Source organism: Amblyomma maculatum, chromosome 2 (assembly GCF_055883805.1).
Source record: "Amblyomma maculatum isolate TAMU_Amacu chromosome 2, ASM5588380v1, whole genome shotgun sequence".
Classification (NCBI taxonomy): domain Eukaryota; kingdom Metazoa; phylum Arthropoda; class Arachnida; order Ixodida; family Ixodidae; genus Amblyomma; species Amblyomma maculatum.
In genome coordinates, this window is record NC_139345.1 from 208,135,710 (window position 1) to 208,159,014 (window position 23,305).

The 23,305-nt window shown below is 47.8% G+C and overlaps 1 protein-coding gene and 1 pseudogene across 1 annotated transcript in view; both read right to left on the minus strand.

The window, feature by feature from the left end:
* The window catches only part of LOC146201141 (uncharacterized), a 35,112-nt gene extending 21,414 nt beyond the window's left edge, over positions 1–13,698 (minus strand). Inside the window, exons 1-2 of the mRNA XM_084592497.1 lie at positions 13,029–13,698; positions 9,884–10,056 (exon numbers count right to left, since the gene is read on the minus strand). Coding sequence (XP_084448623.1) covers positions 9,884–10,056; positions 13,029–13,689 — 834 coding nt within the window. The 5' untranslated portion in view covers positions 13,690–13,698. The remainder of the gene's footprint in view (positions 1–9,883; positions 10,057–13,028) is intronic.
* Positions 13,699–13,870: 172 nt separating this feature from the next.
* Positions 13,871–14,533, minus strand: LOC146201142 (uncharacterized; annotated as a pseudogene).
* Positions 14,534–23,305: the final 8,772 nt, after the last annotated feature.

A 23,305-nucleotide genomic window follows, 5' to 3' on the forward strand; every position in this document is an offset into this window, starting at 1 on the left:
CACTTTGAGTGTAATTACGCTCAATGCTCGGTAAAGGGCGCGAAGAGAATGCGATCGGACGCTCCGTTCAGTCTCTTATTTTATGACAGATCACAACCCCGAGTCTGTAAGCAGAACAACAGCAACAAAGTTCAGTTGGCTTTGTGAAGTAGAACGCTAAAATATCGCTGTTTAAAATAATTTTCTTAGTTGCACCGAATTGCATTGCAGCGTCCATTTCTATTCGGGGGCCCTTTTGAAGAGTCTCATTAAGAGGTGCAAAACTGAATTCATCAAAAGTTACCCTACAAATTTAGAAGACCTAAGTAGGTTCTCGTTAGGGGATGTTGCTATGCTCTGGAACATCTCGATAGCTTTTATTTATTTGTATATACTGCTGCCCTATTGAGGAGTGGGTTAAAAACAACAAGGAACAGAACAAAGGCAATAGCAGAGAGAATATGAGCAAAACGAACAAAAAGCAGTTAAAAGCGGCAAAAATGTCTCAATTTCCGCTAAAAACGATTTTAAAGGAAGAGAACGAGTATGACCAGGCAAGGAATTCCAACATTTCATTAAACGCGGGAAGAAACTGCATTTAAAAGTGTCTGTGCGCGCAAAATAAGGCTTTACTTTAGGCTGTGGTGATTTCTCGTTTTAGATGGTATCGCGGGAACTAGGTAATTTTATTTTTTTACTCACAAAATACTGCGGACACTGAGTCCAAGCAGGGTGGGTGAACAAGTCAATCAAGGCACAAAAGAAAACGCAACACTTCAAAAAAGACAACGCAGTATAGCAACAATTGGTTAAAACTCATGGGACAATGGATTAACTAGCTGATTCCAATCTGTTACTCTGCGTGGAAAGAACGAAAATTTGTGTCTGTTCTAGCGAATATAGGGGTTAGGGAACTGGAATGGCGTTGACGAGTTTGTCTGGTTCGTGCCGGCGTTAAGTATGATGACGGATCCAAACAGAGTTTGTTATGTAATAACTGATAAATAAATTTTAATCTAAGCTTCCTTTTTCGATGTTCAAGTAGTTCAATTTTATTTGTCTCCATTAAAGTGGTTGGGGAGTCAGACCTTGCATACTTATTTAAAATAAACCTGACAGCTCTTCTCTGTATTCTTTCTAGATTTTTTACGTTAGATTTAGTATACGGGTCCCACACTATGCATGCATATTCGAGTTTAGGTCTAATTAATGAAGAATAACAAAGTAGCTTAATGTTAGAAGGAGCATTTTTTAGTTTATGTCTTAAGCAGCACAATTTTCTAAATGCAGCAGAGCAGATATTGTTTATGTGCAAGTTCCACGATAGATTGCTACTTATGGTTACTCCTAGGTATTTGTAGTTGCCCCTTCATGGATCACTGCCTTGTCTTGGCGGAGGGGCTTGCGAAACTCGATGAAGTCGTGAGCTCTGCTGTGTAGGGCCACCCAAGATAGACAGGTCACGGCAGAGAGTTCTGACAAAATGTGATTCACTGGAGAAGGTAATGGCAACCCACTCCAGTATTTCCTGCCAAGAAAACCCTATGGCCAGTCACAATACCATTATCGATATGGCGCCGGAAGATGAGCCCCTCAGGTTGGAAGGCGTCCCACATGTTACTGGGGATGAACAAAGGGCGATTCCTAGTAGCTCCAGGACGAATGAAGCGGCTGGGCTAAAGCCAAAAGGACGCTCAGTTGTGGATGTGTCGGGAAGCGACCGGAAAGTCCGATGTTGCAAGGAGATATATCACATAGCAACATGGAATGTAAGATCTATGACGCAAGGTAAACTGGATATCGTCAAGCGAGAAATGGACAGATTGAACATTGATATCTTGGGTATCAGCGAGCTCAAGTGGACCGGAATGGGAGAATTTAACTCCGGCGACCATTATGTCTTTTATTGTGGGCACGAATCCAAGAGAAGGAGTGGGGTCGCTCTCATAGTAAACAGAAGAATGGGCAAAGCAGTGCTAGGGTACAACCCCAAAAACGACCGAATAATTTCACTTCGGATCCAAGGTCACCATTTCAACATAACAGTTATCCAAGTCTATGCACCGACCACTGCTGCTGAAGAAGCTGACGTTGAGAGGTTTTATGCGGACCTACAATGCCTTTTAGACCGCACCCCATCATCAGACGTCGTTTTTCTCATAGGAGACTGGAATGCTAAGGTCGGGAGTGAAGAAATATCCGAAATTACAGGCAAGTTCGGTCTTGGTGAGCCAAATGAAGCTGGGCAGAGGCTAGTAGAGTTCTGTCAAGAAAACAACCTGACCATAGCGAATACTCATTTTCAACAGCACAAGAGGCGCCTGTACACATGGATTTCACCGGACGGTCTGTACAGGAATCAGATCGATTATATTATTTGCCGGCAGAGATGGAGAAGCGCTATACAAGCAGTAAAAACAAGGCCTGGGGCCGATTGTGGCACCGATCATCAGCTTCTTGTTGCCAAAATTAAGCTTCGATTGAGGAAAACGCAGAAAACTAGAAGGCCTTTCAGGTATGATCTGGATCAGATTCCATTAGAATATGCTGTGGAAGTGAGGAATCGATTTCAAGAATTAGATCTGGAAGACAAAGAGCCCGAAGAGATCTGGACTGATGTTCGTGATATAATACAAGAAGTTGCTGCTAAGGTAGTTCCAAAGCAAAAGAAATGCAAAAAAGCAAACTGGTTATCTGAAGACGCTTTGCAAATAGCTGAGGAAAGGAGGATGGCAAAAGGTATGGGGGAAAGAGAAAGATACAAGGTTCTCAATGCGGATTTTCAGAAAATAGCAAGGAGAGATAAGAATGCCTTCCTGAACATACAGTGTCAAGCAGTTGAGGACAACAGCCAATTAAGGAACACAAGAGCTCTGTATAAGACAATCAAAGATATCAAAGGAAGCTTCTGTGCTAAGCTGGGCGTGATAAAGGACAAACGAGGCAAGGACCTCACTGAAGCCTCAGAGATAAAGAAGAGGTGGCAGGAATACACAGAAGAACTGTACAAGAAGGACCCGGATGTGCAAACCCAACATAGGACGGTTGTGATTACTGATCTCGAGCCGGGCATCCTGAAGAGTGAAGTTGATTGGGCCTTAGCCAGCCTTGCTAAGAACAGAGCTAGCGGAATTGATGGTATTCCAGCTGAGTTGCTTCAAAACCTCAACCACGACGCTGTTAACACACTGCATACATTATGTCAAAAGATTTGGACAACCCTGCAGTGGCCACAGGATTGGAGGAGGTCAGTTTACATCCCCATTCCAAAGAAAGGCAGTGCCAAAGATTGTTCCAACTACCGCACGATCGCGCTTATTTCGCATGCTAGCAAGGTGATGTTAAAAATCCTGCAAGGTAGGCTGCAGCAGTATGTGGATCGGGAGCTTCCGGACGTGCAAGCTGGGTTTCGCAAGGGCAGAGGAACTAGAGACCAAATTGCCAACCTTCGCTGGATCATGGAAAAAGCAAGAGAGTTCCAGAAACCCATTTACTTCTGCTTTATTGATTATGCGAAAGCGTTTGACTGCGTAGATCACAGCAGATTGTGGCAAGCTCTCCAAGAGATGGGAGTTCCAATTCACCTCATCTGTCTCCTCAGGAACCTTTATGAAGGGCAAGAGGCCACAGTCAGAACTGGGCATGGTCTTACTGATTGGTTTCCGATTGAGAAAGGGGTGAGGCAAGGCTGCATACTGTCGCCCTGCCTATTTAACCTATATGCAGAGTGCATTATGAGGAAGGCCGGTCTGGACGAGTCTTCAGCTGGAGTGAAGATTGCTGGAAAACGTATCAACAACCTTGGATATGCGGATGATACCACTTTAATGGCAGAAAGTGAAGTGGAACTCAAGAGACTTCTGATGCGCGTACAAGAAGAGAGTGAGAAGTTTGGGCTTAAACTGAACATTAAAAAGACGAAGATCATGGCATCTTGCCCTATCAAGTCCTGGAGCATCAATGGACAAGAAGTGGAAGCTGTGACAGATTTTCTGTTCTTGGGCGCCAAGATTACCTCGGAAGGAGACTGCAGCCATGAAATTAGGAGACGCCTGCTTCTGGGAAAGAGAGCAATGGTTAGCCTTGACCGCCTAGTAAAGAGCAGAGACATTAGTCTGCCAACCAAGATCCGTATAACCCGTGCTATGGTCTTTCCAGTTGTGATGTATGGATGCGAGAGTTGGACTGTGAAAAAGGCTGACCGCCGAAGGATTGACGCGTTTGAATTGTGGTGCTGGCGAAGACTCTTAAGAGTTCCTTAGACTGCCAGAAGATCAAATCAGTCGATATTGTCGACCATAAACCCTGACTGCTCATTGGAGGGTCAAATTCTAAAGTTAAAGCTCAGCTACTTTGGTCATCTGATGAGAAGAGAGGAGTCGCTGGAGAAAGATTTGATGTTGGGAAAGGTTGAGGGTCGCCGGAGAAGGGGTAGGCAGCGAACGCGATGGTTAGATGGCATTCTCGAGGCATTGCAGATGAAGCTATGTGATGTTAAGAAGATAGTGAGAGACCGGAAAGCGTGGCGTGACATGGTCCATAGGGTCACGAAGAGTCGGACACGACTGAACGCCTGAACTGAACTGATTTGTAGTTGGATACTTGTTGAAGAGGGAGAGAACCTAATTTATATGTGTAGCTATGACGTATGGTTTTTCGGGTTTTCGGCATATAAACACTTACAACATTCAGAATCATGTCCCATCAGTCACACCATTCGAAAACGTTGGCACTCGTCAAGGCACTGTCCAGGTCACATTGATCTTCCCTATTTGTAACTTCTCTGCATAGAATACAGTCGTCAGCAAACAATCGAATATGCACTGGTGGGTTAACAACTTCAACTATATCACTGACATACAAAAGGAAAAGCAGAGTGCCCAGAACGCTTCCTTGGGGAACATCGGATGAAACTGGGAGAGAGCCCGAACGTTGTCCCCAGCTTCAACAAACTGTTTGCAGTCTTTTAAGTATGCATTAATCAATGTTACTAAAATATCAGAAATGCCACTTTCTTTCATTTTAAAAATTAGTTTATCATGAGGAACTTTGTCAAATGCCTTGATAAAAACCAAAAATATTGCATCAATTTGGCCTTTATTATCTATACAGGAAGCAAATGAATTTATTACTGTAATTAGCTGTGTTACCGTCGAGAGTCCTTTTCTGAACCCGTGCTGGAAGCTAGTTAGCACGTGATGTTTTTCTAAAACTTCGTTCATACCATGTGCAACTATATGTTCTAATAGTTTACAGCATGGGGACGTCAATGATATGGGATGGTAGTTCTGCAAGAGAAGACGGTCTCCTTTTTTATAAACGGGAACAATTAGGGCTGTCTTACAGTCATCGGGTATTTTACCTAATGACATTGAAGCGCGAAAAATTATTACGAGGAATTGAGCCAGAGTTTCGGCATAGCGTCGCAGAAATGCGTTTGGAATGTTGTCAGGGCCACATGACGTTTTGGTTTTCAAGTTCAGCAACATGGAAAGAACACCAGGATAAGTAATAAAATTCACTTCGGCGGGGTAATACACTCGGCTGTTGTCGATACCTGTGCTCGGGGCAGAAAATACACTTTGAAAATAACTATTAAAATGTTCAGTAACGTAGTGTTGTCCACCAAAATTTGTGTGACTGCTTTATTTTTTTCACTAATGTAATTCCAGAACTTACTTGGCCCGGCTTTTATAAAGTTTTGAAGGGATGTGTTGAAGAAATAATCTTTTGAATCACGTAAGGCACGTGCTAGATTGTCCAGTAATTCCTTTAGCACATCAGGATCTGCGCGTTTTTTCTTGTGCCGTTTTGCCCTTCGCCTCATTTGAATTATAATGCGTGTCATCCATGGGGTTTCCTTTCTTTTTTGTGCCAGTTAGGTACAAAAGTATTGATACAATACAAACAGATCTTTTTGAAACTGTCCCAGAGTGCGCAGACATCGGCGTCAACGAAATCAACAAGGGAAGTTTCGAGATGTTCAATGATAGACGCGTCATTGGAACGCGAATAATATTTAAAGTAACGTAAAGATAAGTGTTTATTTTTTGTTTGCCGTACTAGAGGAAAAGAAGCACTAAACAAGTGGTGGTCAGACAGGCCTTGTTCCACAGAAACCGTAAAATTCACGATGTCGCGAGGGACGAACAGCAAAGGCATTTGACTGCTTAAATCGTGCGATCCTTGCTTATAAACTTCAAACGTACGGAATCCGTGGTAAACCACTCAGACTGCTTGAAGATTACCTCCAAAACAGAAGCCAGTCAGTATCTGTAGATAATGAACTTTCATCCCCTTTACCTATTACCTATTACCTTTACCTTTACCTAGCTGTGGTGTCCCGAAAGGGAGCGTACTTGGACCCCTTTTGTTTAATACCTATATAAATGACATTGTAACTATAGATCTTTCTATTCATTTTGTAATTTACGCCGATGATAGCACATTACTTCTTTCAGGCCATAATCTCAATGATGTAATAGCGAAAGGTAACGACCTACTGGATAGGTTATCTAGGTGGCCAATGATGAATAAATTAAAGATAAATCCTACAAAGTCGAAGGCTGTAATATTTCGCGCAAGAAACAAGCCGACAACACCAAACTGTGTACTCAAGTTTGAAAACCAACAAATATAAATTGTTGAGGAACATAAATCCCTTGGTGTACATTTTTCATCTCATTTAAACTGGAATGCTCACGTTGAACATATCTGCAAAACACTCTCTTCTGCCTGTGGGGCCCTCTCGCGATGTCGTGCAACTCTACCTATGAAGTGTAAAAATACAAGTTTATTACGCATTATTTTTTTCTCACCTTAACTAATGTAGTTTAGTGTGGGCCACAATGACCAAGGCAAACATAAATAAGCTTCTCGTATTGCAAAAGAAAATTGTTCGAATAATAGCTAATGTTGATTATGCGACTACCTCCAAATATGCATTTCAAGCCCATAGCATTATTCGTGTTGATCAACTGTATAATTATAGGTTACTACAAATCATGTATTTTTCGAAGGCATCCGTTGCCGAATATTATTCTTCCCTAGCATCTTTGGAGACGCATCGTGCTAACATGCACACAGGAAGTACTAATGTATGGAATATACCACGTTTTCGCACTGATTATAAATTACAAATGCTATCTTACAACCTGCCCCATGTTTTAAACACTTATCAAAATACAATAGGATACACAAAAGCCGAGCTGCGCAAATATTTTGTTCAAATGTGATTTTATGCTTCTGTTTGTAGATTGCTGAATGTTTGCCCAGTTGACATTTTTCCCTTAAAAACTGCGCATTTCAACTGTTTTTCTCTTTGTGCCATTTAATTTAAAGCTTATTGTGAATTTCCGTGTGTATTTAATGATTTGTTATTGAATGTGCCTACTGTATATATGACAGATTTGGAGATTTCCTTCACCACTCGTCTGCTGCTGCTGCTTGTAAGGGTTTCGTGGACACTGTCAAGATGCGAAGGCAGCTTTTATCCGGGAAACCCTCCAGTTGAACCTGGAAATAAACTTATTATTATTATATTATTATAATCTAACAATGAATTCGTGGGATCGACAATACGGGTTGGTTCATGAACTATTTGCGTCAGGTTGTGGGTAAGCATTATTTTAAACAATATGCTGGCTTGCTTTGTGCAAGCACCGAGACACTCAAGAAGTTCCCAATCCACACCTGGTAAGTTGAAGTCACCCTTCAATAAAAGTTTACTGTTTTGGTACTGTAAGGATGATTTTCTAGTTTAGTTAAGTAGTCAGTTCCAGAACTAGGGGGTCTATAAACAGCATATAAAACAAAGTTTTGTCCCCAACAAGAGAGTTTCACACACAGGCATTCAATATCATGTACGTCATCTTGCAAAACAGCTTCAATTTGTTTCTTAATTAGGACAGCCACTCCACCACCCCTAGATTCCCTGTCATTTCGAAATACAGTATAAGAGGGAGGGAAAACGTCCTCATCATTCACATCACTGTGAAGCCATGTCTCGGTAATCACTGCAACGTGCGGATCATGGTGTAACAGCGCTAATTCGAACAAGTCTGTCTTATTAAATAAACTACGCGCGTTGATGTTTATTATGCGCAAACGTTTGTTCTGATCTTGCACTTCTCGTCATGCTTTGTCCTGCTAATCTACTCTCTTATCCTGGTACACTATATTAAAGTGTTTATTTTGTGATTTATCCCAGAAAGACATATCTTTATCCCCTTTTAGCTTGTCGTGAATAAGGGTGACCTTTCTTTTTTGATCCCTCTCTTCTTTCGCCGCGCTATCCCAAAGTAGTTTTCGTGTCAGCAGCGTAGACTGGGAATAATCATTCCGAGTTGATATTCCTGAGCCTTTTAGCTTTGTAACATTTTCCATTAATGTCTTTTTTTCCTGCAAAATTCTGCAAATAGAGAATAACAGGACGTTTGTCGTTCCGACGCCCCAACCTACGAATACGCCCGATAGATTGGCAACTGACTTGAAGCTTGTCCTCGAAAACTTCTTTGATTATTTTATCTTTCAGCGTAGCTTCTGTTTCGTTAGGTTCCTCAGTAATACCGTGGATAATGAGGTTGGACCGCCTGCTTCGATCTTTGAGATCGGTCAGTTTTTTGCTTAAAAACCCATTACATTCTCTATTGATTTTAAAGCTGTGTGTATTTCCTGCGGCTGCTAGGTGAAGGATGATGTTTCGTTTAGCTTTTTCTCCATTTTTTGAATTAGGCTGTGCAGATCACTTACCATATTTACAGTCTTAAATAGCTCTGCTTTCATTTCACTGATTTCAGCTTGAAGAGACAACTGGCCATCTGAAATTTGTTCAATAACTTTCTTTTGAGTCGGGCCAGTATTCGCTTCGATGTCGCCACAAAGGATCAACTTGCAAGCAATAAAGCATTCATATGCCAAGCAAGAAAACGGCGGGGGCACGGCAAGACCACGATACCTCGGCAATCGCTACGAATGGTGCTCGAATAGCTACCAACCTGCAGAACGTAGAAGAGTGTCCTCGTAAGCAACATGTTGGGCCCAGGTCCGCCGTGCCCACTGAAGGTGAATTCTTGTGTCGCTGCTGTTATACTCGTGAGCTCTGATCACGTCACGGTGCGATGGATGAATGCAGTCGCTGGTAGAACAGTGTCATCAAATGACGATACCGAGTCCTATGCGTTGTCGATGTGAAGTTGATTTCCATCGCAGCCACAGATGTCATCGGGCCACACGTGCCCAGTTCGTAACGCGGCGGAACCCAGGATAACCTGCAGAACGTAGAAGAGTGTCCTCGTAAGCAACATGTTGGGCCCAGGTCCGCCGTGCCCACTGATTTGAAGTTGTCGGCAAGACAAGTTACCAATGGAAATGTTACATCACAAGTACGCGCATTCCGCGTTCCGTGCTTCCATGAACCACAGACGGACGCTCGAAATGGAAAGGCGTTTATTCATGCCGAACAACCGGCTTATATAGCTTAACCGGGAGAGGGGGAAAGAAGGAACGAGGGGAAGGGTGGAAGGCATTCTGGCTGGCGTTCGCCAAACGACGTTCGCCAAAGGCGGAACTATAATGCAGAATGTTTTACATTTCTCTTCCCCTAATAAGAAAGTCGCTGTACTGGCTTCTTTTGGCGCGTGGGACGTCGAAGTGTCGGCGTCGTACACGATGGCTGCGTCGATGCGGTTCCTGCTTGCTGTTGATGTTGACAGCTTTCGGCGTCTTGCGCCACTGACGAATTCGCCGGTGACGTTGAGGCTGGCTGTGGGGTATCTGCTCGAGGAACCGCGCACTCCACTCCTTTGTCGTGGGCTACAGGCGTTGGTATACCAGCTTGCACAGCGCTGTTTTTCGCTGAGCTGTGATCCTGCGCACGTGGAGGAGTTGTGTGTCGAATACGCACCTGGTCGACGTGACGCCTGACTGGTCCGGCCGGTGTCTCTATGGTGACCATCCGTGACCCTCTTGTAGACGTGACTGTTCCAGGCCGCCATTTTTCTCCTACGCCAAAGTTGCGCGCATACACTGCAACTCCAGGAAGAGGTGGTGACCATTCATGTGGTTCAGAGACTGAACCTGTATGGATGGGTGGAAAGCATGTATCTAGGCGAGAGCGGAGACAATAACCAAGAAGCGACTCTGACGGAGACTTGCCCGAGCTGTTAGGTGTCCTGTAATTAAAGAGCATTCTGGATATGTGGGTATGTATTCTTCCAGCCCCCATCTTTTTGATGCCATCCTTAATCGTTCTGACTGCTCTTTCCGCCAACCCATTTGACGATGGGAGAAACACAGCCGTTCGCAGATGAGTTATATTGTCACATTAGGCGGTGCAACGCATAAGGAAAGAAGAAAAACGCATACGCATAAGGAAAGAAGAAGACTCTCGTGAGTTTTTGAGAGAAGACGACGTTCAACAGTGTCGGCTGGTGCCTACAGAGAACGTCTGTTTGAAAGCCTTGTCTTCGGTGTCCGCCCTCTGCTACAAGCTGAACTACTCCGTAACACTTTGGTTGGAGGTGCGGGGTACTTCATCGTCACCCCCTCATCTTGGCCCGGACGTCGGCGCCCTGCGACTTCTTGCGCCGTCGGCGAAAGGTCAGGAGGCACTGCATGGCTGTTCCCCAGCCTGCCGGACCCAGCAAGACCTTGCCGTTCCTCCGCCCCGTCCCCCCCGCCCGACCACAAGACACGACGAAGGAGAGACTGACCCAAGACGCCACACATGACCACAAGACACAAAGAGAGACCCGAATGACCTAATGTGACCCCACTGACCTGATGTGCCGACCAAGGACCCTACGACCCAAGACACCGCTACACTTCAAGACATTCTCCCCTGCCTATGCCATGCGGTGCGTGCCTTAGCCTCCGCCATCGAGTCGTGGCAACGTGTGGCCCGAGAGTGTCCTGCCAAGGTTCATCGCGAATCATCGTGCCGGCAAGCCATTCTATTGTTCCTTCTTCCTCATCTTTTTCAAGCATCTAGACACGCCCATCATCATGCCATGGAATCAACATCGTGCATTTCCTCGTCCACGATCGGGACGATCGCTCGGTGGCCCCGGGTCATGTTACGGACGACATCAAGGAAGAAGAAGCGGGCAGTGGCGCGGACAGGAGCGCTCGCGCTAGGCCCGGCAACATTTTCATTAAACATCATCTCACTGTCATCGACCATCTCTCTGTCCTCTGTACTCCTGTTTTCATCGGCTTGCCGTATCGTAACATTATGCACCACGACGCGTTTCTGTCACCCCAGCACATCTTCGTACTGAGAACACAGAGCAAGACCGTCGGCCTAGCCGTTCTCCATCGCCTCAAGCCCACCATTCCCGATCACCTACTCATCGCCGCAGCTTGCCCCCAACGTACCAAGGCACCTACTCGGGAAACTAGGCTGCGCAGCGCCCGGACGTGACGCTGCGTTACCAACCCGGACAGCCAACTGTGTTTCGACCATCGCACCACGCCTCAACCTGATCAATGTCCTCGTAGATCGAGTCCCTGCGCCCGCTCTCATTGACACTGGAGCCCATATTTCAGTTCTTAGTTCGTCGTTCCGCCAGCGCCTCAAAAAAGTTCTTATGCCCGCTAACACCTCTACAGTTCGTGTTGCTGATGGAAAAACTGCTGCCATCATCGGAATGTGCACTGCACGCGTTAGCATCGCCGGCCACCACGTCCCTGTGCTCTTCGCCGTCCTTAATACTTGTCCTGAAGACGTGATTTTAGGCCTAGACTTTTTAACAGCCCATTCCGCTCTCATTGACTGTTCCTCCGGACTTCTGCGCCTAGCCCTGCCCTATTGTGTTCCCGACCCCAGTGCTGACCAATCCCAGCCTCGCCTTCGCTCCAGTACATTTACTCGCCTACCTCCCGAGGCGGCAGTATACGTGCCCATGTCACCTTTTTCCTCCCTTCCTGACGGCGACTACGTTGTCAACCCCATCACCGACGTCACTCTACAGCGCAACATCGTCCTACCTCATAACATTGTACACGTCGAGAATAACCTCACCTACATTCCCGTACTCAACTTCAGCATGTCTTCACAAGTTTTCCCGGAGGGCATTTTCCTTGCCGAGCTGTCGTCTTTGTCCAGCTTTACCATTTCTGCAGTGCTGTCCGACCGTCACGCCGACGTACCTGCACAACCTGTCCCATCACATAGTCCGGAGGACCGCATCTCAGCCATGGTTGCCTCTGACCTGCGTCCCGAATATGCCAGCGCCCTTGCCGGCCTTTTGCGGTCATTCAGCGACATTTCGCCCCCGCCCAGCGACCCCGTAACAATATTATTCTTTTTCATGAAAGTTTCAAATTCAAGACTGGTGAAATGAGTCCCGTTATCAGATACTACAGTGCTTGGGATTTCAAACCTGCTGAATATCTCGCGCAAGGAATTCACTGTCGCAGTAGCATTAGCTTGCTTCATGGGAACTGCCTCAATCTACTTACTGTATGCATTAACTACAACGAGAATCATGCTTCCCGCTAATGGCCCTGCGAAATCTACATGTATCCTGGACCATGGTTCTCGAGCAGTAGGCCAGCTTTCTGGTAGTGTTGCGGCTGGCATGGGCAAGTTTTGGACACAGTTTTGACATGTTGCTGATAGTCGTTCTATGTCGTGGTCCAATCCTGGCCACCAAAATGATGATCTGGCAACTGCTTTCATCGCTGTAGACCCCTAATGTGTTTCGTGCAACAGGTGTAGAATACGATCTCGCGCTTCCGTTGGCACTATTACGCGGTGTCCCCAGTACACCAGCCAGCACGTGGGCCAAAGGCAGCCCTTGTCGTTTGCCAAAAAATGGGATAATGCTCTCATCAGCTATATATCTTGCCGTAGACGGCCAGCCATCCTTTGTCAACTGCGCAACCCTTTTTAGTTGCGGGTCATCCGCAGTTAATTGCTTCAGTTCATCAGTTCCGTGTATCGAGTCCTGCTAGAGCAAGAATGTAATCAGGGGGATCGTCTGATTGCAGCTCTCTCGTACGTCGGGGCAGTCGACTCAGGGCGTCGGCATGCAGAAGTTGATTACTCGGCGAGTACTGGAGCTTGTAACGGAAACCACCCAGGAACAGAGACCAGCGTTGTATGCGCGCGGCTGCCAGCGATGGGGTCGGTCGATTAGCTCTCAGTAATCCCAGGAGAGGCTGGTGATCAGTAACAAGCGTGAACTCTCGACAGAATTTTGGTATGGCTCCTTCTTTCAGTTGCAGACGCACTGGTGGTCCGTCTATCAGGCCAAATTTTGTGCTGAAAACATCTTGGAAGTTCGAGAGCACATCGTCCACCGTTGATGCGCAGTTCTTCCCTAAGCTCTCCGCCAGCTTCGCCCCGACGTTGAGGACTGACGACCCTGCGTTGAACTTTGATATCAAGTCGCGTCCGCAGAGACATGTTCCTGAGCAGTCAACAACAATTAATGAGCCCTCGACACTGGTCCCGTTGTACGAAACAAGCATATTCAACTGCCCCAGCACTGGGAATGTTCCTTGGTAACAGGGAAGTTTGATGTGGTACGGCGACAATGGTGGCCACTGTTTCTTGTGTTGCTCAAAAACTTGCATAGGCACAACACACACAGCCGAACCAGTATCGACGATCATCTGTATATCGATGTCACACCACGTGAACGTTTGGCGAATCGGAGGTTCCAATTGAGCTTTCCGACACGCAACTAAAGTCCAGATGTGCATGCTGTCGGCCACGTCATCCAAACTTTCATCTGTTACATTTAAAGCTTGGAGTGACCTGCTCCGAGCATAGTTTTTCCTGCGTTCCTCGCTGACGTCGCTAAGACATTTTTTTGCAAGGTGCCCGCACCTGCTGCAGCGGTAGCATCGAGCGTTCGTCCAGCCACACGTGTTTACGTTGTGTTTAGTGCTTCCGCACCGTCCACACTCTAATACCGGCTCGTCGAAGCTCTATCGACGCGCTGTCAAGTCCGAAGAAATCGCGTTGGTCACCCTGTTCTGCTGCCTCAGAGCTGAACGCTATCGCTTCGGTTTCCTGCAGGGTGAGGTCAGTTTTCACCAAAAGCTGCTTTTACAGGGCACTTGACCGGACGCCGCATACTATCTTGTCGCGAAGCATTCTATCGAGCATGCTCCCGAAGTTGCAGCTATCCGCTATTTGGCGAATTTCGACAATGAAGGTATGAATAGACTCACCTTCCAGCTGGCGCCGGTTGAAAAAGTGGAAACTCTCCGTTATTTCGTGGCGTTTTGGGTCAAAGTACGAACTTAACACTTCGATTACTTCTTCGTACTTCGTCGCATTTGGCTTCTCCGGTGCAACTTTTCCTGAAAGCACTTGGACTGTGCGTGTGCTTAGCGCAGAGATGAGCAACGCCCTTTTCTTCATTGGATCTTCGATTCCAGTTGCTTCGTAGTAGGCTTCAACCTTCGTCAGATATGCCCTCCAGTTGTCACCGCGGTCGTCATACTCGGGAAGCTGGTGATGTGCCATGGTTGAACTGGTTGCATCCAGCATCTCAGTCTTGACCGTTGTTTCAGGTTGGTTCTTGTCGTGGGTTCGCATTGGACTCGTCGCCACGGTTACATCAAAAGTACGCGCATTGCGCGTTCCGTGCTTTCATGAACCACAGACGGGCGCTCGAAGTCGAAAGGCGTTCATTAAGGCCGAACAACCGTCTTATACAGTCTGACCGGGAGAGGGGGAAGGGGGAAAGAAGGAACGAGGGGACGGTGGAAGGCATTCTGGCTGGCGTTCGCCAAAGGCGGAACTATAATGCAGAACGTTTTACAACAGGAATGAAAAAAAAACTTTAAAGAATCAGTTTGTCGACGAGCTGAAAGCGGTTGCAAAGGCTACGGATGAAAGTGCTGTTGAAGGCGATATGAAACGAATGCCGTTCTTCTGGACTGCCTCGATTTGGTTAATTCCATGTTGTTTATGCAGGTTCTATACAGGAGAAGCATATTCAAGTAGCGGGCGGATTAGAGATTTGTATATTAAGTTTCGCATCCCTAGGAGCTGCCGTTATGGTGGGAGGCAGGTATCCTAACTTTGTAAGTGCCTATGAGGTTAATACATATTGCCATAGAAGCAGTGGAACTCGTTAAGCAGATTTACTCACAACTAAGCAAAAGCACCGGCAAGATAAGGCACGGAACCGACTGGCGGGTGAGCACCGAGAGAGCGAAGAAGACACGCGCGTGCCAGTCTCCCGAGCGCGCCACATGGCGGCGCCAGTAAGATAACATTGCGGCATTGCCCCTCCCGGTGGAAAAGGCATCGTCCCGATGCCTAGTGGCGAGGTCGACGATAACCGTAGTCGGCGAGGATGCCGCGTTCAGATCAAGCAGCTAAAGGAAGCAAAAAAAAGCACATTTAGCTTGACCTAGCGGGAGTAGAAGGGCTTCATCCTGGCGACATGTACGACTTCCGATTGTGCTTGCCTTCGGGATGAGTGAACAGTTCCTTGCGGGATCACTTCGTAGGTGACGTTGCTGAGTTTGCGTTGTACTTCGTACGGCCCGAAGTAGCAGTGCAGAAGCTTCTCGGAGCCACCCCGCTGGCGAACAGGTGTCCACACCCAAACCTGATCGCCAGGCTTGTAAATTACCTGCCTGTGACGAAGGTTATAACGCCGAGCATCTTTAGCTTGCTGTGTCCGGACTCTCAGTCTAGCCAGCTGGCGAGCGGCCTCGGCATGCTGCACGAATTGGTCGGCACCGACAATCGATGGGTGGGAAACATCTGGCAGAAGCATTGCGTCCAGCATAGTGACAGCCTCGCGACCTTACGCCAAGCGAAACGATGTGAAGCGGGTCGTTTCCTGGACTGCGGTGTTATACGCAAATGTTGCGTACGGTAGTATCTGGTCCCAGTTCTTATGGTCTTCGTCGACGTACATAGAAAGCATATCGGCGATGGTCTTATTGAGTCGCTCAGTAAGGCCATTCGTCTGAGGGTGGTAAGCTGTTGTTCTGCGATGACAAGTGCCACAGAGCCGTATCGCGTCCTGGGTTAGAGCTGAAGTAAATGCCGTGCCTCTGTCAGTCAGGTGCAGCGGTGGCGTAGAGGTAGAACATCCGCCTCGCATGCAAGAGGACTGGGGTTCAAATCCCGGTGCCGCGCAATTCTCCACCGGATGACAAAAAAAAATCCGCGTGTCGATGGAATTGCATATACAGGTTTGGGGTGCGACCTGATGACGGTGAACACCTCCGGCAACGCACTCCCTCACCAGAACAGGAGTTGGCCACCCTGGTGCAGTAATTGGCCACAACCTCCTATGATAAGCTCCATAAAACCCCGGCCCTCAGTCACCAGCGGCTGCGGAACAACTGACCACGGCGGCGGTCAGACCTGTGACGCAGCAGGGGGTGCTAAGAAAGCCTGGCTCCGCTGGACAGGCCGCCATTGGAAACTGACCCTGGCAACGTTTAATGCTAGAACCCTAGCTAGTGACGCTAGTTTAGCAGTGCTGTTAGAGGAACTAGAGGGCATGAAATGGGATGTCATAGGGCTTAGTGAGGTTAGGAGACCGAATGAGGCATATACTGTACTGAAGGATGGGCACGTACTGTGTTATCGAGGTTTACCAGAGAGGCGACAACTAGGAGTAGGTTTCCTTGTCAATAAGTATGTAGCGGGTAATATAGATGAACTCTATAGTATTAATGAGAGGGTTGCAGGCATCGTAATTAGGCTTAATAAGCGGTATAAACTGAAGGTTGTACAGGCCTATGCACCTACATGTAGTTATGATGACCAGGCAGTTGAAAGCTTCTATGAAGATGTAGAATCGGCAATGCGAAAAGTAAAGACGCAGTATACTGTACTAATGGGCGACTTCAATGCCAAGGTAGGGAAAAAACAGGCAGGAGACAAGGCAGTAGGTGACTATGGCATTGGTTCTAGGAATAGCAGGGGGGAGTTACTAGTTGAGTTTGCAGAGCGCAATAACTTACGAATCATGAATACCTTCTTCAGCAAACGGAAGAACCGAAAATGGACATGGAAAAGTCCTAATGGAGAGACTAAAAATGAAATCGACTTCATAATGTGTTCAACCCCCACCATTGTGCAGGATGTAGAGGTAATCGGGAAAGTTCGATGTAGTGACCACAGGAGGGTGAGGTCCCGAATTAGCCTAAATCTGAAGAAGGAACGCAACAGATTAGTAAGGAAGAAACCCATCAACGAATTAGCGGTGAGGGGGAGGGCAGAAGAGTTCAGGATCTCGCTATAGAATAAGTATTCAGCTCTAACTGAGGATGGCGACGTTACCCTAGAGGCAAGGAACAATAATTTCAGAGATATCATTACTGAGTGCGCGGTAGAAGTAGGCGGTAGGATAGTTAGAGAGGATACCGGTAAGCTGTCTAAGGAGACGAAAGATTCGATTAAGAAACGGCAGAGTATGAAAGCCTCCAATCCAACAGACCAGATCGAATTGGCCGAGATATCAAAGCTAATCAATAAGCGCAAGGTGGCCGATATAAGGAAGTATAACATGGAGAAAATTGAACATGCTGTAAAGAACGGGGGAAGCCTTAAAGCGGTAAAGAAGAAATTGGGCATAGGCAAAAACCAGATGTATGCGATAAAGGACAAGGCGGGCAACGTCATCACTAATATGGACAAGATAGTCAAAGTAGCCGAGGAGTTCTATACAGATCTCTACAGTAGCCAAAGTAGTCAGGACCGTAATGAGATTGGCGGTAGGGAAAAACAGTCAGACGTTCCACCAGTGACGAAGGACGAGGTCAAGGAAGCATTAGAAACTATGAAAAGCAGGAAATCAGCTCGAGAGGATCAGATAACGACAGATTTGCTGAAGGACGGGGGGGATATCGTGCTAGAAAAACTGCCCCCCCCCCCCCCCCTGTATACGCAGTGCCTGGTGTCATCGACGGTACCGGAACCATGCAAGAACGCAAACATTATCCTCATTCACAAGAAAGGGGACTCTAGGGACCTTAAAAATTACAGACCAATCAGCTTACTGTCTGTTACGTATAAGGTGTTTACTAAGGTAATCGTAATAGAATCAGGACAACGTTAGACTGCAATCAAGCAAAGGATCAAGCAGGGTTTCGGAAACGGTACTCTACTATCGATCATATCCATACCATCAATCAGGTGATAGAAAAATGCTCGGAATATAACCAGCCCTTATACATAGCATTCATTGATTACGAAAAAGCATTTGACTCAGTTGAAACCTCGGCGGTGATGCAGGCATTGCGAAATCAGGGGGTAGACGAGCCGTACGTGAAAGTGCTGGAAGATATATATAGTGGCTGCACAGCAACCATAGTTCTACATAAAGAAAGCAGCAAAATTCCCATAAAGAAAGGTGTTAGGCAAGGAGACACAATCTCCCCAGTACTATTCACAGCTTGTTTAGAAGAAGTATTCAGAGACTTGGAATGGGAGCAGTTAGGGATAAGGGTAGATGGAGAATACCCCAGTAATCTGCGATTTGCTGATGACATTGCCTTGCTAAGCAACTTGGGAGATGAACTGCAAATAATGATTGATGACCTAGACAGGAAAAGTAGAAAGGTAGGCTTGAAAATCAATATGCAGAAGACTGAGGTAATGTTCAACAGCCTCGGGAAGGAACAGGAGTTTACATTAGGTAGCGAAATACTGGAAGTAGTAGGCGAATATATCTACTTAGGACAGGTAGTAACCGCAGATCCGGACCATGAAAAGGAAATAACAAGAAGAATAAGATTGGGATGGAGCGCATTTGGCAAGCACTCGCAGATTATGACTAGCAGCTTACCGGTATCGCTCAAGAGGAAAGTATACAACAGTTGCATCTTGCCTGTACTCACCTATGGGGCTGAAACGTGGAGGCTAACCAAGAGAGTTCTACTTAAGTTGAGGACAACCCAGAGGGCTATGGAACGAAAAATGGTAGGGGTAACATTAAGAGATAGAAAGCGTGCAGAGTGGGTCAGAGAAATAACTCAAGTTAACGACATTCTAGTGGAAATTAAGAAGAAGAAATGGACATGGGCAGGACATGTAGTGCGAAGAGAGGATAACCGATGGTCGCTGAGGGTAACAAACTGGATTCCAAGGGAAGGAAAGCGTAGCAGGGGGCGGCAGAAAGTTAGATGGGCGGATGAGATTAAGAAGTTCGCAGGGGTCAAGTGGATGCAGCTAGCACAGAACCGGGTTAAGTGGAGAAATATGGGAGAGGCCTTCGCCCTGCATTGGGTATAATCAGGCTGATGATGATGATGATGTCAGTTAAAACGATCGCAGGGGCACCGTGACGAAGGACTAGATTAAAGATCAAAAAGCTCGCAATATCAGTAGTCGTGCCGCTGGGAAGAGCTTTCGTCTCACAATGGCGGGTTAGATAATCTGTGGCGACTATATTGTACCGGTTGCCCAATGATGAAGCAGGAAATGATCCGAACAAGTCCATACCGACTTGGTGAAAAGGTATTCACGGAGGAACAATAGGCTGCAGCAGGCCAGCCGGCTTGACAGGTGGTATCTTCCGACGTTGGCACTCACGGCACGTCCTAACATAGCGCTGAACCATAGCGGCAAGCTTGGGCCAGTAGTACTTTCGTCGTATTCGTGCCAAGGTGCGAGAAAAACCGAGATGTCCGGCAGAAAGCTCGTCGTAGCATGCCTGCAAAACGTCGGTACGAAGCGGCGTTGGGACAACCAGCAGATACTGAATGTCTGTGGAAGCGTAGGATTTCTTGTAGAAGACGACGTCACGCAAGCAGAACGACGACAGGCCACGCGTGAAAAGGCGAGGCGGCGATAAGGCGCTTCCCTCGAGGTAATCAATGAGGGGCCGCAGTTTGGTGTCGTCTCGCTGCTGTTGAGTGAGATTTTTCGTCGAGAGAGCGCCGAGAATAACGGAGTCATCTGTTTCAATTGAAGAACACGGGATAGGGTCTCGGGATAGGCAGTCAGCGTCACTGTGTTTCTTGCCTGACTTGTACACAATAGTGACGTTGAACTCCTGTAAGCGGAGGCTCCAGCGGGCTAACCGGCCTGAAGGATCTTTAAGGTTCGCTAACCAACAGAGTGAGTGGTGGACGCTGACCATTCTAAACGGCCGACCATACGAATACGGCCGATATTTTTTTTACCGCCCACACAACTCCTTTTCGGTAGTAGAATAATTCGCTTCGGAACGAGACAGGGTGCGGCTGGCGTAAGCAATCACCCGCTCAACGCCTTCTTGCCACTGAACGAGAACTGCACTGAGACCAACGTTACTGGCGTCGGTATGCAATTCTGTGTCAGCCTTCTCGTCGAAGTGGCAAGTACGGGCGTTGTTTGAAGGCGCTTGCGAAGCTCCTCGAAGGCCCTTTGCTGCTCGTCGGCCCAGATGAAAGGCTGGTCGGTCTTTGTTAGACGATTCAATGGTACTTCTATTCGGGAGAAGTCGTGCACAAATCTCCTTTATTATGCACAGAGGCCCAAAAAGAGACGCACGGAACTTTTATCAGTGGAGGTCGGGGAAACAGCTACGGCAGCCGTCTTCTCTGGATCAGGGATAATTCCCTCAGCACTCACGACGTGACCCAGGAACTTGAGATGTTGGAATGCAAACTGTTATTTTTCTAGTTTTAGTGAAAGTCCGGCCCCGCGGATGGCATTTAGCACGGCCGTCAATCGTTTGAGCTGCTCTTCGTAGGTCGCAGAGGAAATGACAACGTCGTCAAGGTAGACGAGGCACGCCTGCCATTTCAGGCCGGCTAGGACAGTGTCCATCATTCTTTGAAAGGTTGCGGGAGCGGAACACAAACCGAAGGGAAGCACCTTAAATTCGCACAGTTCGTCAGGAGTAATGAATGCGGTCTTCTCTCGATCACGTTCATCGACTTCGATCTGCCAGTACCCACTGCGTAGATTGAGCGATGAAAAGTATCGGGCGTGGCGGAGTCGGTCGAACAAGTCATCGATTCGAGGCAATGGGTAGACGTCCTTTTTCGTAATTTTGTTAAGCCTCCTATAGTCGACGCAGAATCTGAGTGTTCCGTCCTTTTTAGCGACCAGCACAACTGGTGAGGCCCATGGGCTTGTGGACGGCTGGATCACATCATCGCGGAGCATTTCATCAACCTGCTCCGGAATAGCCTCGTTCTTTCTCCGATACTCGGTAGGGGTGTTGGTGGATAAGGCGCTCGGTGGGATCAACTATAATTCGATGTTTGATTACTGACGTCTGTTTCACTTTGGAAGCGACGGCAAAGCAGTCACGGTAAGTGTCCAGATTTGCTTGAAGGCGGCGTTTCTAATAAGAGACATAGCAGGATTCACGTCAGTTTGAACAGTATGTCCTGTGCTCTCGGGAGGGTTCTCGTTGGCCAGCGAAAGGCGCAATGGGCGGATGGCGCACTGACTTCGTCAAAATAAGCGATAGCTGTACCTTGCGGTAAATGGCGGTATTCGGCACTAAAGTTCGTTAAAAGCAGTTCAGTTCGTTGATTTCTCAAGGCAATTACCCCCTCGAGCGATGCAGACTTGTAGGCTCAACAACAAAGTCATGTTCATTTCCGCAAGGTCTTGAAAGGCGGGGGGGGGGGGGTTGCCGCACTGCACTGTGACAAACAAGGTGGTGCGTGGAGGTAGAGTGACATGGTCGTCGCACGTTCGGAAAACTGGCCTGCCTGTGTAGTCGTCGCTGTGCTGTGTGTACTCGTCGGAAATTGCGCGGGGAGTGGAAAACGCCACCATGAAGCCACGGAGGTCGATGATTGCGTCGTTTTCTCTAAGAAAATCAAGGCCGACAATCAAGTCCTTGGAGCACTCTGCTAGCACAACAAAGCAACACAAGAAAATTACGTGGTGAATCTCGACGCGAGTGGCGCACACTCCGAGCGGCGTTACCACATGCCCTCCGGCTGTCCTTATCGGGGCTCCGTGCCAAGGGTTCAGGACTTTTCGCAGAATGGTAGCAAGGCCATGACTCATAACGCAAAAATCTGCGCCGGTATCTACAAGGGCAGTCGTGTTGTGGTTATCAACGACGATTGGTCTGTTGTGGATGTTGGAGGTTGGTCTGTGTGATCGAATCGGTGAGCGGAGGATGTTGGTCGTAGTGGTCATCGACGGCGGCCCTACCCCCGAGGGTCGCGGTCTTTAGTTTTACCGGCGCGGACTTGGGGACTGCCTGAAGGAAGAACGGCGGCTGGAGGAAAACTGTCTCGGCAATGATGACCTGGACTGGCGTCGCTGGAGGGATGCAGGTGGGACGTTGTCGCTGAGGTATTGCTCGATGTCCCGAGGTCGTTCGCCATAGCGCGGCCGAGGGGCATCGGGGGGAAATCCGCGCAAGCCCATCCGACGGTACGGGCAGTGGCGCAGAACGTGACCGGCTTCGCCGCAGTGAAAGCACAAAGGCAGATTGTTCGGCGTGCGCCACGCGTGTGCTTTGCGAACGGGTGGTCGAGCTCCAGGCACACCTGTCGAAACTGGATATTGGGGTGGAGGACGAGCGGGAGGAGCAGGGTTGCAAGGTGCCGATGGTTCAGGCGCAGGGGTACGCAACACGTCGCTGTACGTCATGATGTGTGGCGCATGCGGCTGGGCTGATGGTACTGATGACACTGCTTGGCGAAGCTCTTCGCGCACAATATCCGAAGCGCCCCCAACACGTGGATGTTGTTCGAGAAAGGGCAGCTTTTGCAGCTCTTCGCGCACGATGCTTCCAATAAGTTCGCGAAGGGCTTCACTGTCATTTCCGGCCATTGGCAAGCGGAAGTCTACGGCAGCGATGTTCGCAGAACGATCAAAATGTACAGATAGCTGATTCAAGGCATGCTCGATGCTTGTTGCTTCTTTCGTAAAATCAGCCACAGTACGTGGAGGGTCACGTACAAGGCCAACAAAAAGCTGCTCATTGACGCCTTGCATAAGGTGGCGTACCTTCTTTTCCTCCGACATGGACGGATCCGCCCGGTTGAAAAGGCGAGTCATTCCTCCTACAAACATGGCGACGCTTTCATTAGGCCGCTGTGCTCGGGATTGCAGAGCGAGTTCGGCCATCTCTTTTCTTGCATCGTTGCCAAATGTTCCGATCAGCTGCCGCCGCAAATCCTGCCAGGTGGAAATGGTAGCCTCATGGTTTTCGAACCACATCTTGGCAGCATCCTCTAGTGCGAAATACACATTCTGCAATTTCCGCTCCTCGTCCCACGCATTAAACACAGCGACCCGGTGGTAGTTGGTCAGCCAGTCCTCAACGTCTTCAAACATGTCGCCATGGAACGGCGTGGCCATACGCGGAGTATGGCAGATCAGCGGCTGTGAACTCACGGGAAGCTGAATGGTCTGGATTGCCGCTGTAGT